At 45.2% G+C, this 22,753-nt stretch overlaps 1 protein-coding gene across 5 annotated transcripts in view; it reads left to right on the top strand.

Annotated features, from left to right (window-relative positions):
* Positions 1-22,753, top strand: part of SMAD2 (SMAD family member 2) — a 58,333-nt gene that overhangs the window by 21,028 nt on the left and 14,552 nt on the right. For 4 of the 5 annotated variants that reach the window (XM_075585975.1, XM_075585969.1, XM_075585960.1 and 1 more), the window contains 6 exons: positions 13,854-13,943; positions 15,251-15,444; positions 19,195-19,329; positions 19,650-19,724; positions 21,049-21,102; positions 22,183-22,395. In XM_075585975.1, coding sequence (XP_075442090.1) covers positions 13,854-13,943; positions 15,251-15,444; positions 19,195-19,329; positions 19,650-19,724; positions 21,049-21,102; positions 22,183-22,395 — 761 coding nt within the window. The remainder of the gene's footprint in view (positions 1-13,853; positions 13,944-15,250; positions 15,445-19,194; positions 19,330-19,649; positions 19,725-21,048; positions 21,103-22,182; positions 22,396-22,753) is intronic. The other variant, XM_075585984.1, reaches the window with a different exon arrangement.

Raw genomic sequence — 22,753 nt, 5'->3', positions numbered from 1 at the left:
CTCCTCCCTCCCTCCCCTCCTCCCTCTCTCCCCTCCTCCCTCTCTCCCCTCCTCCCTCCCTCTCTCCCCTCCTCTCTCCCCTCTCTCCTCTCCTCTCTCCCCTCCTCTCCCTCTCCTCTCTCCCCTCCTCTCCCTCTCCTCTCTCCCCTCCTCCCTCTCTCCCTTCCCTCTCCTCTCTCCCCTCCTCCCTCTCTCCTCTCTCCCTCTCCTCTCTCCCCTCCTCCCTCTTTCCCCTCCTCCCTCTCTCCCCACCCCCTCTCCTCTCTCCCCTCCCTCTCCTCTCTCCCCTCCTCCCTCTCTCCCTTCCCTCTCCTCTCTCCCCTCCCTCTACTCTCTCCCCTCTCCCCTCCCTCCTCCTCTCTCCCCTCCCTCTCCTCTCTCCCCTCCCTCTCCTCTCTCCCCTCCTCCCTCTCTCCCTTCCCTCTCCTCTCTCCCCTCCTCCCTCTCTCCTCTCTCCCCTCCCTCTCCTCTATCCCCTCCCTCTCCTCTCTCCCCTCCCTCTCCTCTCTCCCCTCGTCCCTCTCCTCTCTCCCCTCGTCCCTCTCTCCCTTCCCTCTCCTCTCTCCCTTCAATCTCCTCTCCCCTCACCACTCGCTCTCCTTACCCCCTCGCCTTTTCTTCCCCCCCTTGCCTCTCCTTCCCCCCTTGCCTCTCCTTCCCCCCTTGCCTCTCCTTCCCCCCTTGCCTCTCCTTCCCCCCCTTGCCTCTCCTTCCCCCCCTTGCCTCTCCTTCCCCCCCTTGCCTCTCCTTCCCCCCCTTGCCTCTCCTTCCCCCCCTTGCCTCTCCTTCCCCCCCTTGCCTCTCCTTCCCCCCCCTTGCCTCTCCTTCCCCCCCCTTGCCTCTCCTTCCCCCCCCTTGCCTCTCCTTCCCCCCCCTTGCCTCTCCTTCCCCCCCCTTGCCTCTCCTTCCCCCCCCTTGCCTCTCCTTCCCCCCCTTGCCTCTCCTTCCCCCCCCCTTGCCTCTCCTTCCCCCCCCCTTGCCTCTCCTTCCCCCCCTTGCCTCTCCTTCCCCCCCCCTTGCCTCTCCTTCCCCCCCCCTTGCCTCTCCTTCCCCCCCCCCTTGCCTCTCTTTCCCCCCCTTGCCTCTCCTTCCCCCCCCCCTTGGCTCTCCTTTCCCCCCCCCCCTTGGCTCTCCTTTCCCCCCCCCCCTTGGCTCTCCTTTCCCCCCCCCATGCCTCTCCTTTCCCCCCCTTGCCTCTCCTATTTCCTCTCCTCTCTCTCCTATTTCCTCTTTTCTCTCCCCTCCCTCTCCTCTCTCCCCTCCTCCCTCTCTCCCTTCCCTCTCCTCTCTCCCCTCCCTCTCCTCTCTCCCCTCCCTCTCCTCTCCTCCCCCCTCTCCCCTCACCACTCGCTCTCCTTCCCCCCCTTGCCTCTCCTTCTCCCCCTTGCCTCTCCTTCCCCCCTTGCCTCTCCTTCCCCCCTTGCCTCTCCTTCCCCCCCTTGCCTCTCCTTCCCCCCCTTGCCTCTCCTTCCCCCCCTTGCCTCTCCTTCCCCCCCTTGCCTCTCCTTCCCCCCCTTGCCTCTCCTTCCCCCCCCCTTGCCTCTCCTTCCCCCCCCTTGCCTCTCCTTCCCCCCCCCTTGCCTCTCCTTCCCCCCCCTTGCCTCTCCTTCCCCCCCCTTGCCTCTCCTTCCCCCCCTTGCCTCTCCTTCCCTCTCTCCCCTCCTCCCTCCCTCTCTCCCCTCCTCTCTCCCCTCTCTCCCCTCCTCTCTCCCTCTCCTCTCTCCCCTCCTCTCCCTCTCCTCTCTCCCCTCCTCCCTCTCTCCCTTCCCTCTCCTCTCTCCCCTCCTCCCTCTCTCCTCTCTCCCTCTCCTCTCTCCCCTCCTCCCTCTTTCCCCTCCCTCTTCTCTCTCCCCTCCTCCCTCTCTCCCCACCCCCTCTCCTCTCTCCCCTCCCTCTCCTCTCTCCCCTCCTCCCTCTCTCCCTTCCCTCTCCTCTCTCCCCTCCCTCTCCCCTCTCCCCTCCCTCTCCTCTCTCCCCTCTCCCCTCCCTCCTCCTCTCTCCCCTCCCTCTCCTCTCTCCCCTCCCTCTCCTCTCTCCCCTCCTCCCTCTCTCCCTTCCCTCTCCTCTCTCCCCTCCTCCCTCTCTCCTCTATCCCCTCCCTCTCCTCTCTCCCCTCCCTCTCCTCTCTCCCCTCGTCCCTCTCCTCTCTCCCCTCGTCCCTCTCTCCCTTCCCTCTCCTCTCTCCCTTCAATCTCCTCTCCCCCCTCTCCTCTCTCCCCTCACCCCTTGCCTCTCTTTCCCCCCCTTGCCTCTCCTTCCCCCCTTGCCTCTCCTCCCCCCCCCCCCTTGGCTCTCCTTTCCCCCCCCCCTTGGCTCTCCTTTCCCCCCCCCCTTGCCTCTCCTTTCCCCCCCCCATGCCTCTCCTTTCCCCCCCCCCTTGCCTCTCCTTTTCCCCCCCTTGCCTCTCCTTCCCCCCCCCTTGCCTCTCCTATTCCCCCCCTTGCCTCTCCTTTTCCCCCCCCTTGCCTCTCCTATTTCCTCTCCTCTCTCTCCTATTTCCTCTTTTCTCTCCCCTCCCTCTCCTCTCTCCCCTCTCTCCCTTCCCTCTCCTCTCTCCCCTCCCTCTCCTCTCCTCCCCCCTCTCCCCTCACCACTCGCTCTCCTTCCCCCCCTTGCCTCTCCTTCCCCCCCTTGCCTCTCCTTCCCCCCTTGCCTCTCCTTCCCCCCTTGCCTCTCCTTCCCCCCCTTGCCTCTCCTTCCCCCCTTGCCTCTCCTTCCCCCCCTTGCCTCTCCTTCCCCCCCCCTTGCCTCTCCTTCCCCCCCCCCTTGCCTCTCCTTCCCCCCCTTGCCTCTCCTTCCCCCCTTGCCTCTCCTTCCCCCCATGCCTCTCCTTCCCCCCTTGCCTCTCCTTCCCCCCTTGCCTCTCCTTCCCCCCTTGCCTCTCCTTCCCCCCTTGCCTCTCCTTCCCCCCCTTGCCTCTCCTCCCCCCCCTTGCCTCTCCTTCCCCCCCCTTGCCTCTCCTTCCCCCCCTTGCCTCTCCTTCCCCCCCCTTGCCTCTCCTTCCCCCCCCTTGCCTCTCCTTCCCCCCCCCCTTGCCTCTCCTTCCCCCCCCCCCCTTGCCTCTCCTTCCCCCCCCCCTTGCCTCTCCTTTTCCCCCCCCTTGCCTCTCCTTTTCCCCCCCCTTGCCTCTCCTTTCCCCCCCCTTGCCTCTCCTTTCCCCCCCCTTGCCTCTCCTATTCCCCCCCCTTGTCTCTCCTTCCCCCCCCCTTGCCTCTCCTTTCCCCCCCTTGCCTCTCCTTTCCCCCCCTTGCTTCTCCTCTCCCCCCCCCCCATCCCTCGCCTCTCTTTTTTTTTTTTTTTTTTTATATATATATTATTTCCTAATGGTTCTAGCATTTTCTGTAAATTCTTTATACCCAAAACAAAAAAGTCACTTGTTCTATTACTTCTCGGATACACTTTTTTTGTTCTACAAATAAACTCAAAACATTAATTTTAAACGGGTAGGTTTGAAAGTTCATGTACCAGGCTTTTTTTCCCTCTACATTGACACCAAAAGCCCAATAGGAGTAATGCTCTATAAACTAGATTTCTGTATGATACATTTAACAGCACATACTTTCACATCAAGACTGCTGCCCCAAGAAGAGACCAATTTCAAGATAAATATAACACAAAAATATAATTAAAGCTGTTCCAGTTTGCCAGTTGATTACATTTGCCGCATCTAACCCAAGAATGCAGTGAATGCTTTGTTGACAGTCTCCTAGTATTCCAGGTTATGCAACCATGTCCATTAAATCCTCTGCTTTGCTGTATGGCTGCACACATACAGTTGTGTGAAAAAGAAAGTACACCCTCTTTGAATTCTATGGTTTTACATATCAGGACATAATAACAATCATCTGTTCCTTAGCAGGTCTTAAAATTAGGTAAATACAGTACAACATCAGATGAACAACACATGACATATTACACAGTGTCATGATTTATTTAACAAAAATAAAGCCAAAATAGAGAAGCCATGTGTGAAAAACTAAGTACACCTTATGATTCAATAGCTTGTAGAACCACCTTTAGCAGCAATAACTTCAAGTAATCGTTTTCTGTATGACTTTATCAGTCTCTCACATCGTTATGGAGGAATTTTGTCCCACTCTTCTTTACAAGGTTGCTTCCGTTCATTGAGGTTTGTGGGCAATTGTTTATGCACAGCTCTCTTAAGGTCCAGCCACAGCATTTCAATCGGGTTGAGGTGTGGACTTTGACTGGGCCATTGCAACAACTTGATTCTTTTCTTTTTCAGCCATTCTGTTGTAGATTTGCAGTTGTGCTTGGGATCCTTGTCCTGTTGCATGACCCAATTTCGGCCAAGCTTTAGCTGTCGGACAGATGGCCTCACATTTGACTCTAGAATACTTTGGTATACAGAGGCGTTCATGGTCGACTCAATGACTGCAAGGTTCCCAGGTCCTGTGGCTGCAAAACAAGCCCAAATCATCACCCCTCCACCACCGTACTTGAAGTTGGTATGAGGTGTTTGTGCTGATATGCTGTGTTTGGTTTTCGCCAAACGTGGCGCTATGCATTATGGCCAAACATCTCCACTTTGGTCTTGTCTGTCCATAGGACATTGGTCCAAAAGTCTTGTGGTTTGTTCAGATGCAACTTTGCAAACCTAAGCCGTGCTGCCATGTTCTTTTTAGAGAGAAGAGGCTTTCTCCTGGCAACCGTTCCAAACAAACCATACTTGTTCAGTCTTTTTCTAATTGTACTGTCATGAACTTTACCATTTAACGTGTTAACTGAGGCCTGTAGAGTCTGAGATGTAACTCTTGGTATTTTTTGCAATTTCTCTGAGCATTGCACGGTCTGACCTTGGGATTAATTTGCTGGGACATCCACTCCTGGGAAGATTGGCAACTGTCTTGAATGTTTTCCACTTTTGAATAATCTTTCTCACTCTAGAATGATGGACTTTAAATTGTTTGGAAATGGCCTTATAACCCTTCCCAGATTGATGGGCAGCAACAATTGCTTCTCTAAGATCATTGCTGATGTCTTTCCTCCTTGGCATTGTGTTAACACACACATGAATGCTCCAGACCAGCAAACTGCTAAAACTTCGGCTTTTAGAGAGGTGGTCACACTTCCTGATGATCAATTAATCAAGGGCATTTGATTAGCAGCACCTGTCTGCTACTTAGCATCTTAATTCCTATGGAAACATTAAGGGTGTACTTGGTTTTTCACACAACTTCTCCATTTTGGCTTTATTTTTGTTAAATAAATCATGACACGGTGTAATATGTCATGTGTTGTTATCTGAGGTTGCATTTACGTAATTTATAGACCTGCTTGGAACAGATAATTATGTCCTGATATGTAAAACCATAGAATTCAAAGAGGATGTACTTTCTTTTTTACACAACTGTATTTGAAGAGCATACCAGTGGGCCAACTGCATTCAAATAATTCCTAGGAATAATGATTTACTTTTGTTTTCTACAAAAAAATTTTTAGCAGAGCCTTTTGTATTCGCCCTATTACTTTGCTTTGCAGAATGAGTGGTAGGGAGGGGAGAGGGAGGGGGTGGCGCAACATGGAACGGGACATTGAACCCTCATTTCTGAAATGTACACTTTTTATGTGCTGGTAAAGTTAGATAAATTTCAATAGCCTAGTCTAATGGCTACTGTCCTACAGTCGCTCCTAAGGCCTGGGACCCGCTGCGCTCGTTGGCGCGGGCGGCAATGTAGCGAGTTCCCCACCAGCAGGGGAATCCTCGCAAGCCGGTCCCGGTCCCCACTGGCTGCACAGCTGACTACACGCTGTGGCGCGTCAGCCGCTAGGAGACACAACAGAATGGTGTTTCCTAGCGTTGACGCGTCACGTGGTGTGGCTGTGAGCCAATGGGGAGGGGAGGCTGCGGGAGGAGGGGAGGCTGCGGGAGGAGGAGAGGCTTCGGGGAGCGGGGAGGAGTGTGGAGTGAAAGCAGCGTGAGTGCCTGTCTGTGTGTGTGTCTGAGTGCGTGAGTGTCTGTGTGTGTGTGTGTGTGTGTGTCTGTCTGTGTGTGTGCGTGCCTGTCTCTGTGTGTGTGTGTGTGTGTGTGTGTGTGTGTGTGTGTGTGTGTGTGTGTATGTATGAGTGCCTGCGTGTGTGTATTTTTTTACTTACCTGCAGCCCGTGGAGGGAGGGGGGGGGGGAAGAGTAGCGGGTCCCTCCGCTCAAGCCACGCCCCCCCCTCCCTGTCAATCCTCCCACTCCCGCCCACCTCCCGCTCCGGCCCCTCACGTCATGGCCGCGCCCCCTCGCGTCATGGCCGCGCCCCCCCCGACCCGTTTGGCCACGCCCCCCCGCTCCGAGAAAAGTATCCTGTAGACCGCAGATCGCGGTACAGCGAGTTGCACGCGCCGCCGGCAAGCAAGCCAGCCGTGCGGACGCGTGCAACGGGACCTTAGCCTAAGTGTGACCAAGCACTGCAAACTGCCACACTTGCTCCCTCACCTGCGGTCTCTGTAAATCTCCTAACATACCACTTAGATTGTAAGCTCTCCGAGACAGAGATTTCCTTTCATATTGTCTGATTTTGTTTGTTGCACTTGTTTTAGATTTCCTTGTACAGTACTGTATTCTCTTTTTAAGCACTGGGTACACTGTTGGCGCTATATACAGATATACATAAATACAAAAATGGCTGCCAGGCTCATTCAATACGAAGCTGCGCTATAACATTGCAGCTTCCTATTAGCCAGTGGATGTGAGGCTTGGTTGGCAACCATATTGATTTCACAAATGGGGAACCTCTGTTATTCTCTAAAATAAAGTGAATTTCAGCAGAGGGTAATGCTGCTTTAAATAAGTTTTTAATTTCAAGGTTATCTGAAGTTGAGGTTTCCATGGCTCAAAATGCATTAGTGTGACCACCCAATGCCCCCGGTAACAAGTTAAACTTCTCAGACTCCCTCCCCCTAAAAATTAAGAAAAGCACATACAGGCATACCCCGCTTTAAGTACACTCACTTTAAGTACACTCGCGAGTAAGTACATATCGCCCAATAGGCAAACGGCAGCTGACGCATGCACCTGTCAGCACGTCCTGAACAGCAATACCGGCTCCCTACCTGTACCGAAGCTGTGCGCAAGCAGGGAGACTATAGAGCCTGTTACAAATACGTTATTTACATCAGTTATGCACATATATGTCGATTGCTGTACAGTACATGCATCGATAAGTGGAAAAATGTAGTGCTTCACTTTAAGTACATTTTCGCTTTACATACATGCTCCGGTCCCATTGCGTACGTTAATGCGGGGTATGCCTGTACCTCCTTTATTGGCCTCGAGCATGGCAATGCTCATAGCCATTTTTATTTCTCAAGAGTACCAGAAAAAAGCAGTGCAATATTTCCTAAATTGGGAAATTAGCAAAGATTGTTTTTTTCCATAGATGCTCCAGTGCCACAACCCCTCCGGCACAGCACAGTGATGTGCGGCCTTTAACCCAGAAAGTGCAGAGGCGTCCTCTGCTGTTAACCTTCCCATTGAGTGCAGGACACGATCTGAAGTGAATGTAGGACACCATCTAAACTGAAAAAAGGCTTTCCTTGGGCATGATATTGTGGGGCACCCGAAGGGCTAAGTAAAAAAAAAAAAAAGGTAAATATTAGCAAGAATAACTAATTTCAAAGGGAGTTCTTTTTTTTTTTTTTTTTTTTTTTTAAATGAATGGCTCATGCTCTCTAAATCTAAAGGATTGTTCATCAAAGGCATATGGATGATGTCATTCTGTATTCAGTGTTGACATTTGGATAATTGGCTCCTCATTGCGATTTCTGATTTACGTACTGTAGTTGTTTCTTGGCAAATTTGGGGCACGTGTAACATATCCAAATCTTTTGAGCTGCTATGGAAAGCATGCTCATCAGGGGAAGTATGCATGGCATAGTAATTGAATTGCCTTGGTTTTGAGTGCACATGTACGTGGGTTCGGTTCTCTTCTCTTTTCTCTCTGTACACTCGTGGTAATCTTACCACATCTCTAAGGTTCAAATATCACCTCTATGCTGATGACACACAAATGTACCTTTATACCCCTTACCTCACACCTCCTGCACTGACAAGTCTCGGAATGTCTTTCTACTATATCAACCTGGATAGCCCTCCGCCAACTCAAACTTAACATGTCCAAGACACAGCTCTTCATACTTCCACCCAAACCTGGCCCTACTGCCCCATTCTACATTACTGTTGGCAGTCCTATCATACACCTAGTATCACAAGCACACTGCCTAGGGATCACGCTTGACTCCTCCCCCACATTCTCCTCTCGCATTCACAATGTAGCTAAAACCTGTTATTTTTACCTCTAACATTGCAAAGATACACCCTTTTCTCTATCCCTCTACTGCTAAAACTCTAATGCAGGCCCTCATTCTCACCCATCTCGAATATTGTAAACTACTGTCAGGTCTTCCTGCTTCTCACCTGTCTCCCCTACAATCTATCCTAAACGCTGCTGCTAGAATCACTTTACACTCTTCTAAATCTATCTCAGCGTCTCTCCTGCTGAAATCCCTCTTCTGGCTGCCGAATAAATCCTGTATTCTCCTCAATTTTAAGGCTCTACATTCTTCTGCCCCGCCTTACATCTCAGCCCTAATTTCTTTCTCTACACCTGTTGACTCTTGCGTTCTGCTCAAAGATGTCTTCTGTCTACTCCTTTTGTATCTAAAGCCCTCTCCCAACAAAAACCTTTCTCACTCACTGCCCCACACCTCTGCAATGCCCTTCCCCCTCAATATCCGACGATCCCTCTCGATTTAAAAATGCACCTCTTTAATGAAGCGTATGGGTAGTAGCACTGCTGGCTGATACTATACATCTCTCATGCACTGACCTTGACCCCTTGCACTTACAATAAAACCCTCCTACGGTCTCCAAAAATCCCTTATTACAAGATTGCAAGCTCTTTGGAACAGGGATCCCCCTTCCTATTGTTACTTTTATGTCGTCAGCGCTTATTCCCATTGTGTTCTATTATATCACCTGTATTACTGCTGTGAAGCGCTATATAAATAAAAATATACATACAAACAAGCAAACAATGCTAGCAGGGTCACCCAATAGAAATCTTGTGTGTCATGCTCTGACATGGCAGCTTCCTATTGGCCCTTGGAACCGAGACTTGGATAACAGCCATATTGATTTCCTGAGACCAGAAATGTAATATCAGGAACCTGCGTGTTCCCAGAGCTGAAATGAACTTGTGTGGTTCGGCTCTGGGTCCCCCTCCTTCTGATTCTTTAAAATTAAAACTTAAATCTTTTATTGCTGCCTTTTGCAGAATGTACTTTCTCGATGTACATATCCTGGTAAAAAAATATTTGGTCTCTATTTTGGGGAGATTATCTTAAATGTAAAATAATGAACCTTGCAGAATGAAAATGTAGTATGAACATGTTAAGGAATTTTAAAGTTTCCTGTTTCTGGTTTGTTTCAAATTTCCTGTTTCTGGTTTGTTTCAAATGATGACGTTTTTATTTGTTCAAATTTAAGTGAAGGTTTTTGTCAGTGGGAATTAATTGGCGGTGAGCACCTGATGTCAGTTAGTTGAAGTAGTTTGAAGAGTATTTGCTCTCTAGACCAGCGGTGCGCAAACTGTGGGGCGCGACACTGCCGACGGGGGGCGCGGGGTTTACAGAGGCCCCGCGCGCTTCCCGAAGGCACTTAAATTAAGTGCCGGGGGAGCTGCAGGGCCTCTGTAAACCTTACTTACCGCGGCTTCCTCCCTGCGTCGCCATGGCAACGCAGCGTCAAAATGACGCTGCGAGGTCATGTGACGCCACGTTGCTATGGCAACGGGACGTCATTACGCCGGAGCGCGGGTAAGTTGGGGTTGGGGGGGGGCGCGGGAATGAGGGGACAGCCGGCAGGGGGGCGCAGGGAAAAAAGTTTGCGCCCCCTGCTCTAGACCATTGGAACTCTTCCCGTAATCATGCATTGCCATCTAGCCAGCAAGTTCAGTTCATTGCATTTTTTAATTTTTTAAAACGGTCACTGTGTGTTCAGCAAGTGTTTGCATGTCCAGAACTGTCTCCTTTGTCTTTATCTTTAGTGGCCCATTGAGATAATAGTAAATTGGAAGATATGTCCCCATTGAGAGGCTCCAAAGAAGTCTGTAATTCATTTGCCAAAAAATGAAAGCAGACAAAGCTTTGCAGTTTGCATGGTTAGATTTATTTAGGGAAATCAATTAGTCTGTTCAATTCTTTACAAATGGTTGTATTCTTGATGGCCACTTAAGCGTTTTCTCCGCTTTTTAGGCAAATTTAACGTTGACATTTATTTATTTTCCCCCAGAAACTTATCAGTGTAATTTGCTTCCTTAGAAAGATGTATTCACCGTTGCTAACATTGTAGCTTGAGAAAATTGAATATACAAGGTTTCTTGTCAGGAACGCTGGAATGAAGCGTATCGGCTACATATGTTTATCTGTTTTGACTAATGCTGGCATCATAATTACGTTACAAACATAACTTGGCAAAGTTAATATTTTTGAGTTTGTGTTTGCTAAAGTACTTCCCATTTAGAGGACCAACTAAACGTCAGGTTAAAACTGGCACACAAAAAATAAATCATAGCCACAAAATAAGTTCATCAATAAAATAGAGGGGTCATATCTGAATTCATACAGTACCTAGCAGAGGACCCTGTCTGGGGCTGCAATTTCAGAGTCTGTTATTTAAAGAGCAGCAAAGTGTTCTGCAAAAAAGTAACTACTTGTGTTTTGAATACCATGGAAATGTATTGAAACCTTGATGTTCACATTTGCGACCCAAACGTTGATCCTTCAACACATTTTAATTTCTGAGTAGTCTTGAGTGCTGACCATTTTATATCCAGCTGTTTTGGTACTTAAATCGACTTGTCAATGTACCAGTAGCTGAGCAAACACTGGCATCCTGAGTGCTCTGACCTTTTTCCTCATTTTCTTACAAGATGTGAATCGGGGTGTCCTCTAAAGCCAAATTCTGTGTTTTTTATTTTATTTGTAACTTTATTTTACATAATTGGTTATGGCTTCCTATTGGATGGCCATTACAATCCCCTTTAAAAACCAGGATGTAATGCCAGTAACTTCACCAGTAAGTATCTATGGAACCAGGGGGTGCCTGGAGCTGAAAGAAAGCTCGGTTCAACTCAGGAGGACCCCCCAAATGGGAAAGTTAGGGCGAATTGCTACGTTCATTCTTTTTTTGTTTTTAAATCTGTTTTGCCCTTAATGAATTGGATGTATGTGATCCACCTTTACACAAGACGTTATATATATTTTTTTATTTTATATATATTTTAATAATAATAATATGCCAGCAGTTTAAATGTCTGATGCCATTTAAAGATGTTGTCCCATGAAATAAACAAACCAATGACCGTGATGTTTCAATCTTCTGACATATCCTGTGTGTCATGGGAGCTGGCAGGTCAGGGGCCCCCATGATGTGCAGGGTACGACACGCTATTTTTGCTCATGTTCCATTTCTCTCATTGAGAGAAAAGTCATGTCTAATCTAAGTGTTTGATTCATTTTGCAAACTTGAAACTTGACTTCAGTTTTTTCCCCCTGCCTTTTGTGGCTTATTTTATTACTGGTGGTTTTCCGACGACTACCATGCAGATGCCTGCTTTGAAGCTTAGGCTAAGTCCATGATGTGGGAGACCGCGCGGAGGCGTCCGCACGTGGCGCGATCAGATTGCCTTAAGATCGCGCCCATAGACGGGCCGGGCTTAGGCAGGAGGGGGCATGCCCAATGAGGGCAACAAGCTCTGTGATGCCCCTAGACACACACCCCACGGCCCTTTGACCATGACCAGGGAAAGCACCCGCTTTGCCACAGCCTCCGCATGCCTTCGCGTGGGCATGCACGCTCATGCTTGAGCAGTGACGTCACCAACTCGCCACGCATGAGCACAGGCTGTCCTGCGTAATTTTGCATGAGTGGGGGGACGTGTCATTGGGTGGATCGGGGCTATTTGTGTGTGTAGTGTGTAGTGTGTAGTGTGTGTGTAGTGTGTGTGTAGTGTGTGTGTAGCTGTGTAGCTGTGTGCTGTGTGCATTGACTGCTGCTGAGCACGCTTGAAAATCAATTTTATCTGACTCCCCAAGCGCCGAGCTTGGGAGGGCGTATGTGCACGCGTGTGACCGTGCAGATTTATATTCACTGAAGTAAACGCGCCAAGCGAGCTCAGCGGCAGCGTGGACGCAGCATTATAATAAGCCCATTTGCTTTTTTTGTTGCATGTTGGGCAACCCTCTTTGTCCTCCTCCTTTTGCAACTTGGTATTCTGACAGAGGGGAATACATTTAATCCAATACCGTATTTGAGTGGAGAAAACAAGTTGACCAATAGCCACCAATTTTAGTCCCTATTATAAATAAAAATATCTGTAAATGGTTTTAGATACTGGTGATTAAAAAAAAATTAGAAAAATAAAATACTTATATTAAGGATGCGGTCAAATGTCAAGATTGTTCTGATAGGTTAAATTCCCTCTCTCTCCCCATCCCCCAATGACTGGCACTGGTGTTCCCCTACAGCCGCAGTGATGGAGAAGCATATGGGGGAATTGTGTCAACATTGATGCTCCTTTCTGGTGATGGGGCTTGGACTGAATGAGGGAAAGGCTATGGGCAGACATGTTTTATAAGGGTGCTCAACTGCCTACTCCAAATAATCAATTTGGTACCACAGTGCATTGAATCAGTGACCACCATTGGTATCTGCTTATAAATTTGGTTTATGTACTGAAAGACAGCATACTTCATATCATAGTGCCTGTAATCTTTTTGGGTGTCTGTTTTTATCAGGTAGCAAATTGCAGACTTTGGCATAATAGGGATTCAATTATGTTGCCTTTTGGTATCCTTAACGTATGCAAGTTAGATGTGTTCAGGTTTAGTATACTTTGCCATATCTCATGTTTGTCTGTGAGGTATGTAATATATCAAATCCAGTACTGGCGCTCACGTCTTACCTTTCTAATGGTGTTGTCTGAATCTTCATCCATTGCACTATGCTGATTTTTGATTCCCTATTGCAATGTTGTTTTTTTGGTCCCCTAGCATTGAAGGCTTTTTTTTTTTTTTTTAAATGAGGTTTGGGGAGTTCAATTGATGTGATGTTTTGAACATATAAGGATGAAACACTTTTAACTTGTAGTCATAAATTATAAACCAAATAAACGGTATAGTTTGCAACTATTGGTGAGACAGCAAATCTATTAGCCATATTTCTTCGATTTGGAAAAGCACAGGTGCTTTCGTCCCTGGTCTTGAGGGCGACTTGAGCGTTTGACCGCTCCTTTTCCTTTTGTTAAAGACCAAAATGAATTTGGAAGTTGCTTTTAGAAGGTGGAGTTATTACTGTTTCTATATATAACCATGCTTTGTGTAAGTGAGCTATGCTTCATTGACATTTGGGATGGAAGGTTGAGATAACACAATGGCATTGTGACTTTCATAAAATCACATTTGGTGTTCAGCTTTCAACATTGTCATAGCTTACCTTGGTCACTTGTTCCGTTTTAATTGCTTCCTTTACACAAGGGTTGGCCAACACCAGTCCTCAAGGGCCACCAACATTTCAGGTTTTCAGGATATCCATGCTTCAGCACAGGTTGCTGTCGTTGACTGAGCCACCAGTGTTGAAGCTGGGATATCCTTAAAACCTGACCTGTTGGTGGCCCTTGAGGACTGGAGTTGGCCCACGCCTGCTTTACACAAACGATGCCATGCTTTGTATCTTATGTGAAGGAAGTATTCTGTACATTTTTCCATGTTTTACATCATGGTATTTCAAATAACCATGCTTCCATGTTCACATCAATTTTTTGTTTTTCAATTTATGCACAGCACTTGCTCTGAAATTTGGGGACTGAGTACACCAAATACCATAGATCAGTGGGATACCACAGGCCTTTACAGCTTCTCTGAACAAACCAGGTGAATATTCTGCACTCTGTCGCATCATAGAACTCTTTGGGGAGAGCGGAATTCTTTCAGGGGGGTGATGCTTTAGTGAAATTTCCATGTATTGCAGGATGCTTCTTCTAAAAACAAATTGGCACAGCATTTAAGTCTCTCTGCCAGTGTTACAAATACATTATGGATGTTATTTTTTTGCTTTGTTTTTTTTTATTTACTACCTGATGTTTTGACCAATGAAATGTAAAATCACATCAGTATGCTTCATGAAGTGGACAAATTGAATATATAACCCACAATAACTGTAAACATAGTCTGAGTTGTACCACAAAATTGCTTCAATTAAGCATTTTATTAAACCCATTGTAGCCATTCCACAGTTCTTTTGTCAGCCACATTGTACCATTACTCTAAAGTACAAAACGTGTACAATTTTATATATATTATTATTATTTTTGGTTCGTTTGTTTTCTCTTTCTGTCTTTTTTTTTTTGTTTTTTTTTTTTTTCATTTCACAATCATTTACATCTGCATTGTGTATATACATATGCAGTTAGTCTGCATGGTAAAAGGTTTCAATATATATTTTGCTTGGGCGTTGAACAAGTCCTAAAATTCAAAAGTGGTTTAGGCTGCTTCTTGCCACTTTTTTTTTTTTCCCCCAAATGCACCGTCTGGCTGATAGTGCTTTGTGTGCTGTTAGGGTAATTTGTAGTCTATTTAATGTTGTGTCCAAGTTGATAAATGTTAGTTAAAAAGCATCTAATCTAGGGTAGTTAGGGGGGCAGAATGATCTTGTTTCTGCATAATATTGATGAGCAGTTTGTCCTGGAAGAGCCTGCACTATGTTGCAAGCCCCTCTTGTGTAGAGTAGGTTCAATGCCAGTGTCTCGCTTTATGGCTTGCTTCTGTTCTTTCAGTGTTGCTGTAGTCTTTGCTTTTGCATGACAGTAAAGCGTTCATTTGCTGCACTTTGTGTTTACTTAATACCGGCTGAGCTATTGCTAGTACATCTTTTTTCAAGTATTTTTCAATAATAATAATGTCCAACTACTTTTCTTCTTGCAAGTGTGTGGTGTATGTATGCTAGTTATAGTTAGTGCTCCAGTTAACCTGATCCTTGTAGCTTAATGTTTCAGATGAGAGCTTGTGTGCCTGAGAAGAATACAAGCTTGGCTTCTTTGTATATTGTATGTAATGGGAGACATTGCCTTTCTTTCTTCTGCTTGAATGTTTGCTCCGTTTGATGTAACGGTTACTTGACACTTGTTTAAAATGTCTTTTCTCTCTCTCTCCTTTTTAATATCTATTCTTCCGCTGTCCAGGTCTCTTGATGGCCGCCTTCAAGTGTCCCATCGTAAAGGGTTACCGCACGTTATTTACTGCCGGCTGTGGCGCTGGCCTGATCTGCACAGTCACCATGAACTAAAAGCAATTGAAAATTGTGAATATGCATTTAACCTTAAAAAGGATGAAGTATGTGTCAACCCGTATCACTATCAGAGGGTGGAGACTCCAGGTAAGTTGGCCTGTGGTGCAGCATATTGAGTGCTTGCGAGAAAAAGAACCATCCCCCTGATACACCTGGGGGAGGTGTGACAAAGTAGCCTCAAATTTTTTTCAATGACATTTCAGTGTAATGGACTGCCTTAGGAAGTTTCCGTCGTACTTAAAGCAGCAGTTCAAGCAATATCCTACATGTGTTTTTTTAATTTTTTTTTAAAATAAATCAGTTCTGTACTACGAGAAAATACTTGTAGCATTTAAAAAAAAAAATGTTTTAAAGACACTTTTTAATGTTTCTAATGTAGGAAGCATTTCCAAAGTGACAGCCCTGTCCCCTTCTGATAGGCTCTTGCTCTTGAGCCCCGACCTCTCTCTAGCAGTGCACCAATTGTATCTAGTAACTGCCCAGTCAATCATATTCTAGGAACTACATTGCCCAAAATGCTAAATTAACTAACCCTGAGCAAAGCGATTGATTATATGAGAACAGATCGATCTGCAGCTTAGCTAATCACTTGTCAGTGTGCAGATTGTATTGATGCACATATTGAATGGGGAAATATATATATCTATATCTTTTTTTTAAAAAAAATGGGCAGCTTGAACTGCAGCTTTAAAGTAACGGTTTTACTTCTTCAAAATGAACAGTCAAATAAAAAAATATATTAATTTCAAAAAATATTTTCAGAAATAGAAAGGTGAATGGGGGGGGGGATACAAAAAATAATAGGGATGAGGGTGACCTGGTATTCATATATGTTTCTATTTTTCTTATTTAAAAAAAAAATGGTTGTGCTTTGCATTTCTCTTGGAACAGTGGATTCAAGCAGATCAGCTACTTATCTTTACCGTTTTGATTAATGATGGTTATATAATTACTATACAAACCAAGAACACTGTAGCATCGACAGTCTCTGCACCAAAAGGCTTTAGATAGCTTTAATTTATGAATACTGATGCAGGTCTTTATCAGTTCTATTTAACATCTTACCTGTGCTACTCTCCTTGGTTCACTTGTATCAATACATTTTCCCAAGTCTGCCACCAATCTGGTTAGTTGTTTTTTTTCTTTTGTAATACCAGTCTTGCTAGTCTATAATGCAGACACAGAAAGAACCTGCCTTGCGTGTTTTTATTTGGAAGGAGTTCACACCTTTGCAGTCAGTGGCCAGCAATGCAATGAAATGCTTTGTAATGTGTTGCTGGATCCTTTTGCAGCAGAGAAGTAAAGGGATGTTTTGGGATGGGTAGTATCAAGGGAGGAGTCAAAGTTTTTGTTGAGCAGCATGCGGGAGCGCTCCATCCATCAGCCCACACGCTCCTGTTCCCGCTCTCCGATCTCTCCCCCCCCCCTACTTCCCTGAACTCCTCACTAAGCGCAGCAGTGGCAGGACCTGTCAGTCACTGTGCCTGCCGTTCTTTGAAGATGCATTAGTAAAGCAGGCTCAGGTGCGTCGGTTACTGCCAAGTAAGTCCTTCAACAGATGCATGGGGTTACTTTTTAGGCATAACACACCATGACAGACTGCTCACTTATTTCCCTTGCCACACTTTCCACCCGGAGCACTTTGCCTCGCTCCCCTCTCACTGTAACTGCAGGGATATAGTCCCAGAGCGCAGCGCCTCCCTTCTCTCCTCCCCCCCATGCCTTGTGCTAGTCAGTCTGCATTATCGGTCTGAGTCATGGTTTGCCCTTGCGTTCGTAAGGTGTGATTGGTGCGCTGTTTCCAGTTTCAGCAGTGACCGGTTGATCAGCACAAAGTACAGAAAAGTGAGGCGCCTGGGATCTTTCCATCGCACATAGTGATATAGTGCATTAATGGCCATGTTTTGTCACTGCAACAGCTGTAGCCCTCTAATTAGCCCTGTAAAACCATTGTCCATTAGAGTCACAAGACATCATGGTTCATCTAAATATTAGCATTTGCTAACCATGCTACCCATGGATGGAAAAAGCCTTTAGCGATCTCATGACCCGGGAGTGCCAGGGGTCCAGTGTGTGTGCCCCGTGGTCACAACCGCACACCAGATAAACTGAGACAGAGCCATCGTTGGGGTAGCGGTGGGTTAGGCAAAACACCCCCTTATCTCCTTTTACTTAAAACTCTTCCTGCCGCCAGGTATTTTATAACCTTGTCCACACCTGTTACTAGGTATTTTTCCTCAGAAGATAGACCATGGGTTGCCCACCACTGCTTTAGACTAGCAATAGTTTATTATGCTGGCTTTATATTGTAGAGCCATAATTTTAAAATTGTAGCTGAATAGAAGGTTGCTTTATAAACTAATTTTATTTCTCCCTCTTGCCGTGTACCCCTTTCTTTCCTTTTGTTTGAATGTAAATATTTTAATTGGTGACAAATGCCCCTGTCTGTTTTACTCCCACTCTGTGCCTGAACTTCAAAATTTGCCAAACACACATGATTTGTTTGAGACGATATGTACTTCAGAGGTTGAAGTACTGTGCATTCTGTTCTTTGCAAATCAAAGCACTTTTTTAAGATTGTTTCAAATTATTCCAATTTTATTTATGACCCATGTTAATGACTTGAACCTTGAAGGTGCCATATTCAGCCTAAAACGTTATGTACTTTAAAGAGTACACATGATGGGAAGATGTTGTCCTTGCTATTTTGGTTTTAACATATTACTTAATATGTTGGTATTTTGTTTCCTGTGTAGTCTATACTTTTATATTCAGTTCAAACTACTATGCAAGATTACACAACACACAATAAATTCCATTTTTTAATGTCGGTGAACAATTTACCTTTATGACCTCATCCCAGTTTAACCTTTAGTGCGGTGGAGTCCAGTGGCATTAGAGTGCCACTTACGGGTCATGAGTTCACCCCAGGCCCTAAATCAAAAGTGGTTGACTTCCGATGGAAAAGGAGCCAGGTACCTATGACATACCTGTACTGTTGCGACTAGCTTTATTGCTACATTTGCCCGTCTTGTCCCGCGGGTGTTTTCGGGCTGGCGCCGAACTTGGCCGCTCGCCAGCCCATCTTCGCTGCATCTTCCCCTCCCCCTTCCCTTGCCCTCGCGACCCCCTGGCTGTTCCGCTCCGCTCCACGCGCTTGATTGCTCGCATACCCCCTTACCTTCAGCCTCCTTCGGGGATTCCTGGCGTCTTCGGGATGCCTGGCGTCTTCGGGGATGCCTGTGCACGTGACCGGCGCCCGGCTGACGCGCGGCACGCTGCGAGAAAAAAAAAGATAGCCGTATCTGCCCGCACATTGCGGTGGCGGCCGTGTTAGAATAAACTCTGCCGCCACTGTATGTTATATGGGCACTGTCAAAGTTAAGGCTCCCGTAGGCTCTCAAGGCTGACTGTTTAAAGTATTAAGAGTACTAAGTCCAGTTCTCTAAGTCCATCCCATCCAAGTACAGCATACTGTGCTGTGGAAAAGGGCTCTCCTGTTGGTTATAGTAATGCAGGGACATTCACCACTCACAATCAACATAAAGATGTGACATAACTCGTCACAGTTGAAGATCCCAATGATACCTGTAGATTGACCATAAATATTCAGTGTGTTTATGTAGTGATTTTCTTTTCATGTTCATGGCTAGTGAACCGCTTTTACCCTGGATTTTAATAACTGCGCTTTTGAGATGTGTTATTGGCAACTCCTATTTGACCGTCGTCTAAACTAATTCCGGGTTTGACACTGTTATCCAGCTACACATTAATGAGATCATTTGTAAATCTGTCATATTTATCCAAGATTCTAAATATATATATTTTTCTTCTAAGTTTTGCCACCTGTACTTGTGCCACGACATACAGAGATCTTAACAGAACTGCCACCTCTTGATGACTACACGCATTCCATTCCGGAAAACACTAACTTTCCTGCAGGAATTGAACCCCAGAGCAATTATATACCAGGTAATTTTATTGCCAGCAGTTAATGGCACAATACCACATTATAAAAGTAAAAATGTAAACTTACCAATGCTTCCATTTATTTCATTTTAGTTTGCTTTGTTGAATATAGTGCCATTTGTTTTATTTGATGCACTGTACCTCACTGTCATTCATAGGCATTCATAACATTGCAAACAATGACTATTATAAGTTATGTTATTTTTGGTTATCCTTGTTATGTTGGTCATCTTTCCCTGCAGATTAAAGGCTGCTAAAGTCTTGTACTTTTACAAAACTGTATGCATATAATATTTACTGTACTTATGACATGAATTTTGTAGAAACCCCACCACCTGGCTACATAAGCGAAGATGGAGAAACTAGTGATCAGCAACTTAACCAAAGCATGGACACAGGTACACATTTCCCTTGCAAACCTTAAGATTATGGGCAAAAGCCCAGAAGTCTTACCTGATATGTATTATTTGTAATTGTTCCTCTGACTTCTGTCAGCAAGTTAATTTTAGACCTGGTTGAACCTAAATCGTTTTAAAATTTGCATTATTATAGAGCGAAGGAGCGGCTCAGTGAGTAAAGACACTGACTGGCATTGAGTTTGAAGCAGGAATTGAACCTGGTTCAATTCATGGTGTCGGCTCCTTGTGACCTTGGGCAAGTCACTTTATCTCCCTGGCACCAAAAAACATAGATTGTAAGTTCAAAGGGGCAGGCACTGTGTCTGCAGAAATGTCTCTGTAAAGAGCGAAGTAAAAAACTAGCAGTGCTATACAAGAAAAAACTATATTATTATTATTACTATTATTACTCTGCCTCACCCTGTATTTTTTTAATTTTTTTTTTTTAAATGTAAGTATCTTAGTTTTACGTTGTATGAACCAGCGTGTCCCAGAACTGAACCCCAGCACTCGAAGCTCCGAGGACTGCAAAGACCTCATTTTTACTTGCCGGCATTTGCAAGGAAAAATAAAGATGGTTGCGGTGTCGTTTTAATTTGAAACTGCAATGTCGCCTCGCGTTGTCAGTGTTCTAATGACTGCCAAAGTGAGACAGACCCCAGTGCTCGTACCGTTTCTCCCAGACAAGAATTCTTGTAAGGGAATTTCAAAATTATATATCAAAAACTGGTTGATCCCTGTAGCTTGGAGTGCCGCTGCTCATCTCTGAGGACCCCTAGTTTTCAAGTAAGGTTAAAAAAAGAAAAGGAAAAAAGCATACGTTAGTATTATGGGAATCGGATTGCTAATGTTAAAAAAATCAGTATTTTAAGTGAATACTCATTTGACAAGCAAATGGTCTTTTTTTCTTTTTCTTACAGTATGTGTAAATAATGACCCAAAGCTGCAGACAACCAGGGCTGCATTTGCAAAACCTGTATATCCCATAGCTAAGGCAAAGGACACACAATGCTGGCCGTATAACCTACAGGACCATCATCATTGTGTATATTAACCTGTTCAGAGGGCAAATGTTAGACTGCAGTATCGGGGGTTGAGTGGGGCTCCCTGACCATGCTTTTAATAAGGGTCGAATTCCCACTTTTTAGGGAAGCCTTTGCCAACTTTATGTTCTGTACGAATATTTTACAATAGACCATACTTTTCTTTGTCCCACAATGAGTAATTGACTGGACTATATACTCTGTCTTGTGTACAATTTTTGTTGCAGACCACAAAGCCTGTGTATGTGCATTATTAATTCCTTAATTTGTATAATGTACAGGGTCACCAGCTGAGCTTTCTCCTAGTACTCTTTCTCCAGTGAACCACAGTCTGGGTAAGTTAGACATTTGGATCATTGTTTGCATGTGCATTTTATATATGTATTTAACATCTGATTCATATTTTGATGAGTGTTAAGGTCCTGAAGATTTACTGTAACATATAAATAACTTTGGAGTTCTTTGGAAAAAATAGGTAGAACTGAGTAAAATCCCTAAAGCATTGGCTTGCTGAAGGCGTTTGTGCAGCAAAGCCTTGTTTAAGAGGTTTAGTGATACCAAATGATTTAAAGTGTTGGAGAAACAGTTTCTTGAGAGAGATCGATCATTGGGGAAGCCTTCATCCAGCAGTGAATCGATGAGGGCTGAAAATGATTTGAATATAGATAGATCTATTTCATAAACGTGTATGTATCATTTTTTTGTTAAGTGCTGTTTTCAGCTTCGGGCCCCCCTGTTTCCCAGATCTCCATGTTCTAAATGGCCAGTTAAACGTTCAAAAATATTAAGATGGCCCTAGTTGCACCCAATAGAAAGTTCTTGCGGGAACAAGACTGACTGGGAACTACAGTTATTGAGCGATCCACAATTTTCAATGGCCAGAGCTGCAAATAACTCGGTTCTGCTCAAAATATGAAACCCTGCTGCAGATGTAGCCAGAGTCGCTGGAAGAAATCCAAAACGCAGTGGCTCCAGGAACTGTAAAACCGCCTGCCGGCGGGATCCATTCTACGGAATGGGACATACCACAGAGAATTTCTCTGCGGGATCTGGGTCACTGAGACTGGCTACACCTGTATGTAAAACGTTGAATTTGTCTGCTCGCTGTGCCTTGTGATCTTTAACCGGTAGCCAAAGTATCTATAATTCTGGGTTTAGACAATTACATGATTAACACATTCATTGCCATTTGCATTTCCATGCCCTGACTCTTGTTTGCATGCAAGACTGCAGTGGGATCAGCTTATATTTGTTTCTCTTTATATTAAACATTACTTCTTGCCATTAAACCAGTACCATAAAATGTTTAGGTCTTAACCTCAACAGTTATGAAATGTAAAATATTGTATGATACCATCTGTGTCTGTTCTAAACTAGACTGAACGTAACTTGTCTTTATATATTGTTTTCTATAGATTTGCAGCCTGTTACTTATTCTGAACCTGCATTTTGGTGCTCAATAGCATATTACGAACTGAATCAGCGAGTGGGAGAAACCTTTCATGCATCGCAACCTTCACTTACTGTGGATGGTTTTACAGATCCGTCAAACTCTGAGAGATTCTGTTTAGGTTTACTCTCAAATGTAAACCGAAATGCCACAGTGGAAATGACAAGGCGTCATATAGGTATTTTACAAATCTATGAAGATAGACCTTAAAGTGGATTTTTTTTTTCTCTCAATAGATCTTAATATACGTTATTGAACCAATACTGTCGATTCACCAAACTTTATACACCATGTGAATCTTCTGTTCGGGTAAATTACCCAATCTTGTAGTTCCTCACATACTGATGTGTTGATGTGTCTCCTGAAATACTAATGATTATTATACAGGTAAATGACAGATTGAGTCTCCTTTTATCTTTCTGAAGGCTCATTGGTAATGTTGAACTTCGTTAAAATCTCGGTGTCAGATCTCGTGAGAGCAAGTCTCTTTTATCTGCGCATCGGCACCAACATTACATTGTAATCTCTTCCAGACG

The sequence above is a fragment of the Ascaphus truei genome, chromosome 1 (assembly GCF_040206685.1).
Source record: "Ascaphus truei isolate aAscTru1 chromosome 1, aAscTru1.hap1, whole genome shotgun sequence".
NCBI lineage: Eukaryota > Metazoa > Chordata > Amphibia > Anura > Ascaphidae > Ascaphus > Ascaphus truei.
This window is presented reverse-complemented; position numbering and strand designations above follow the sequence as displayed.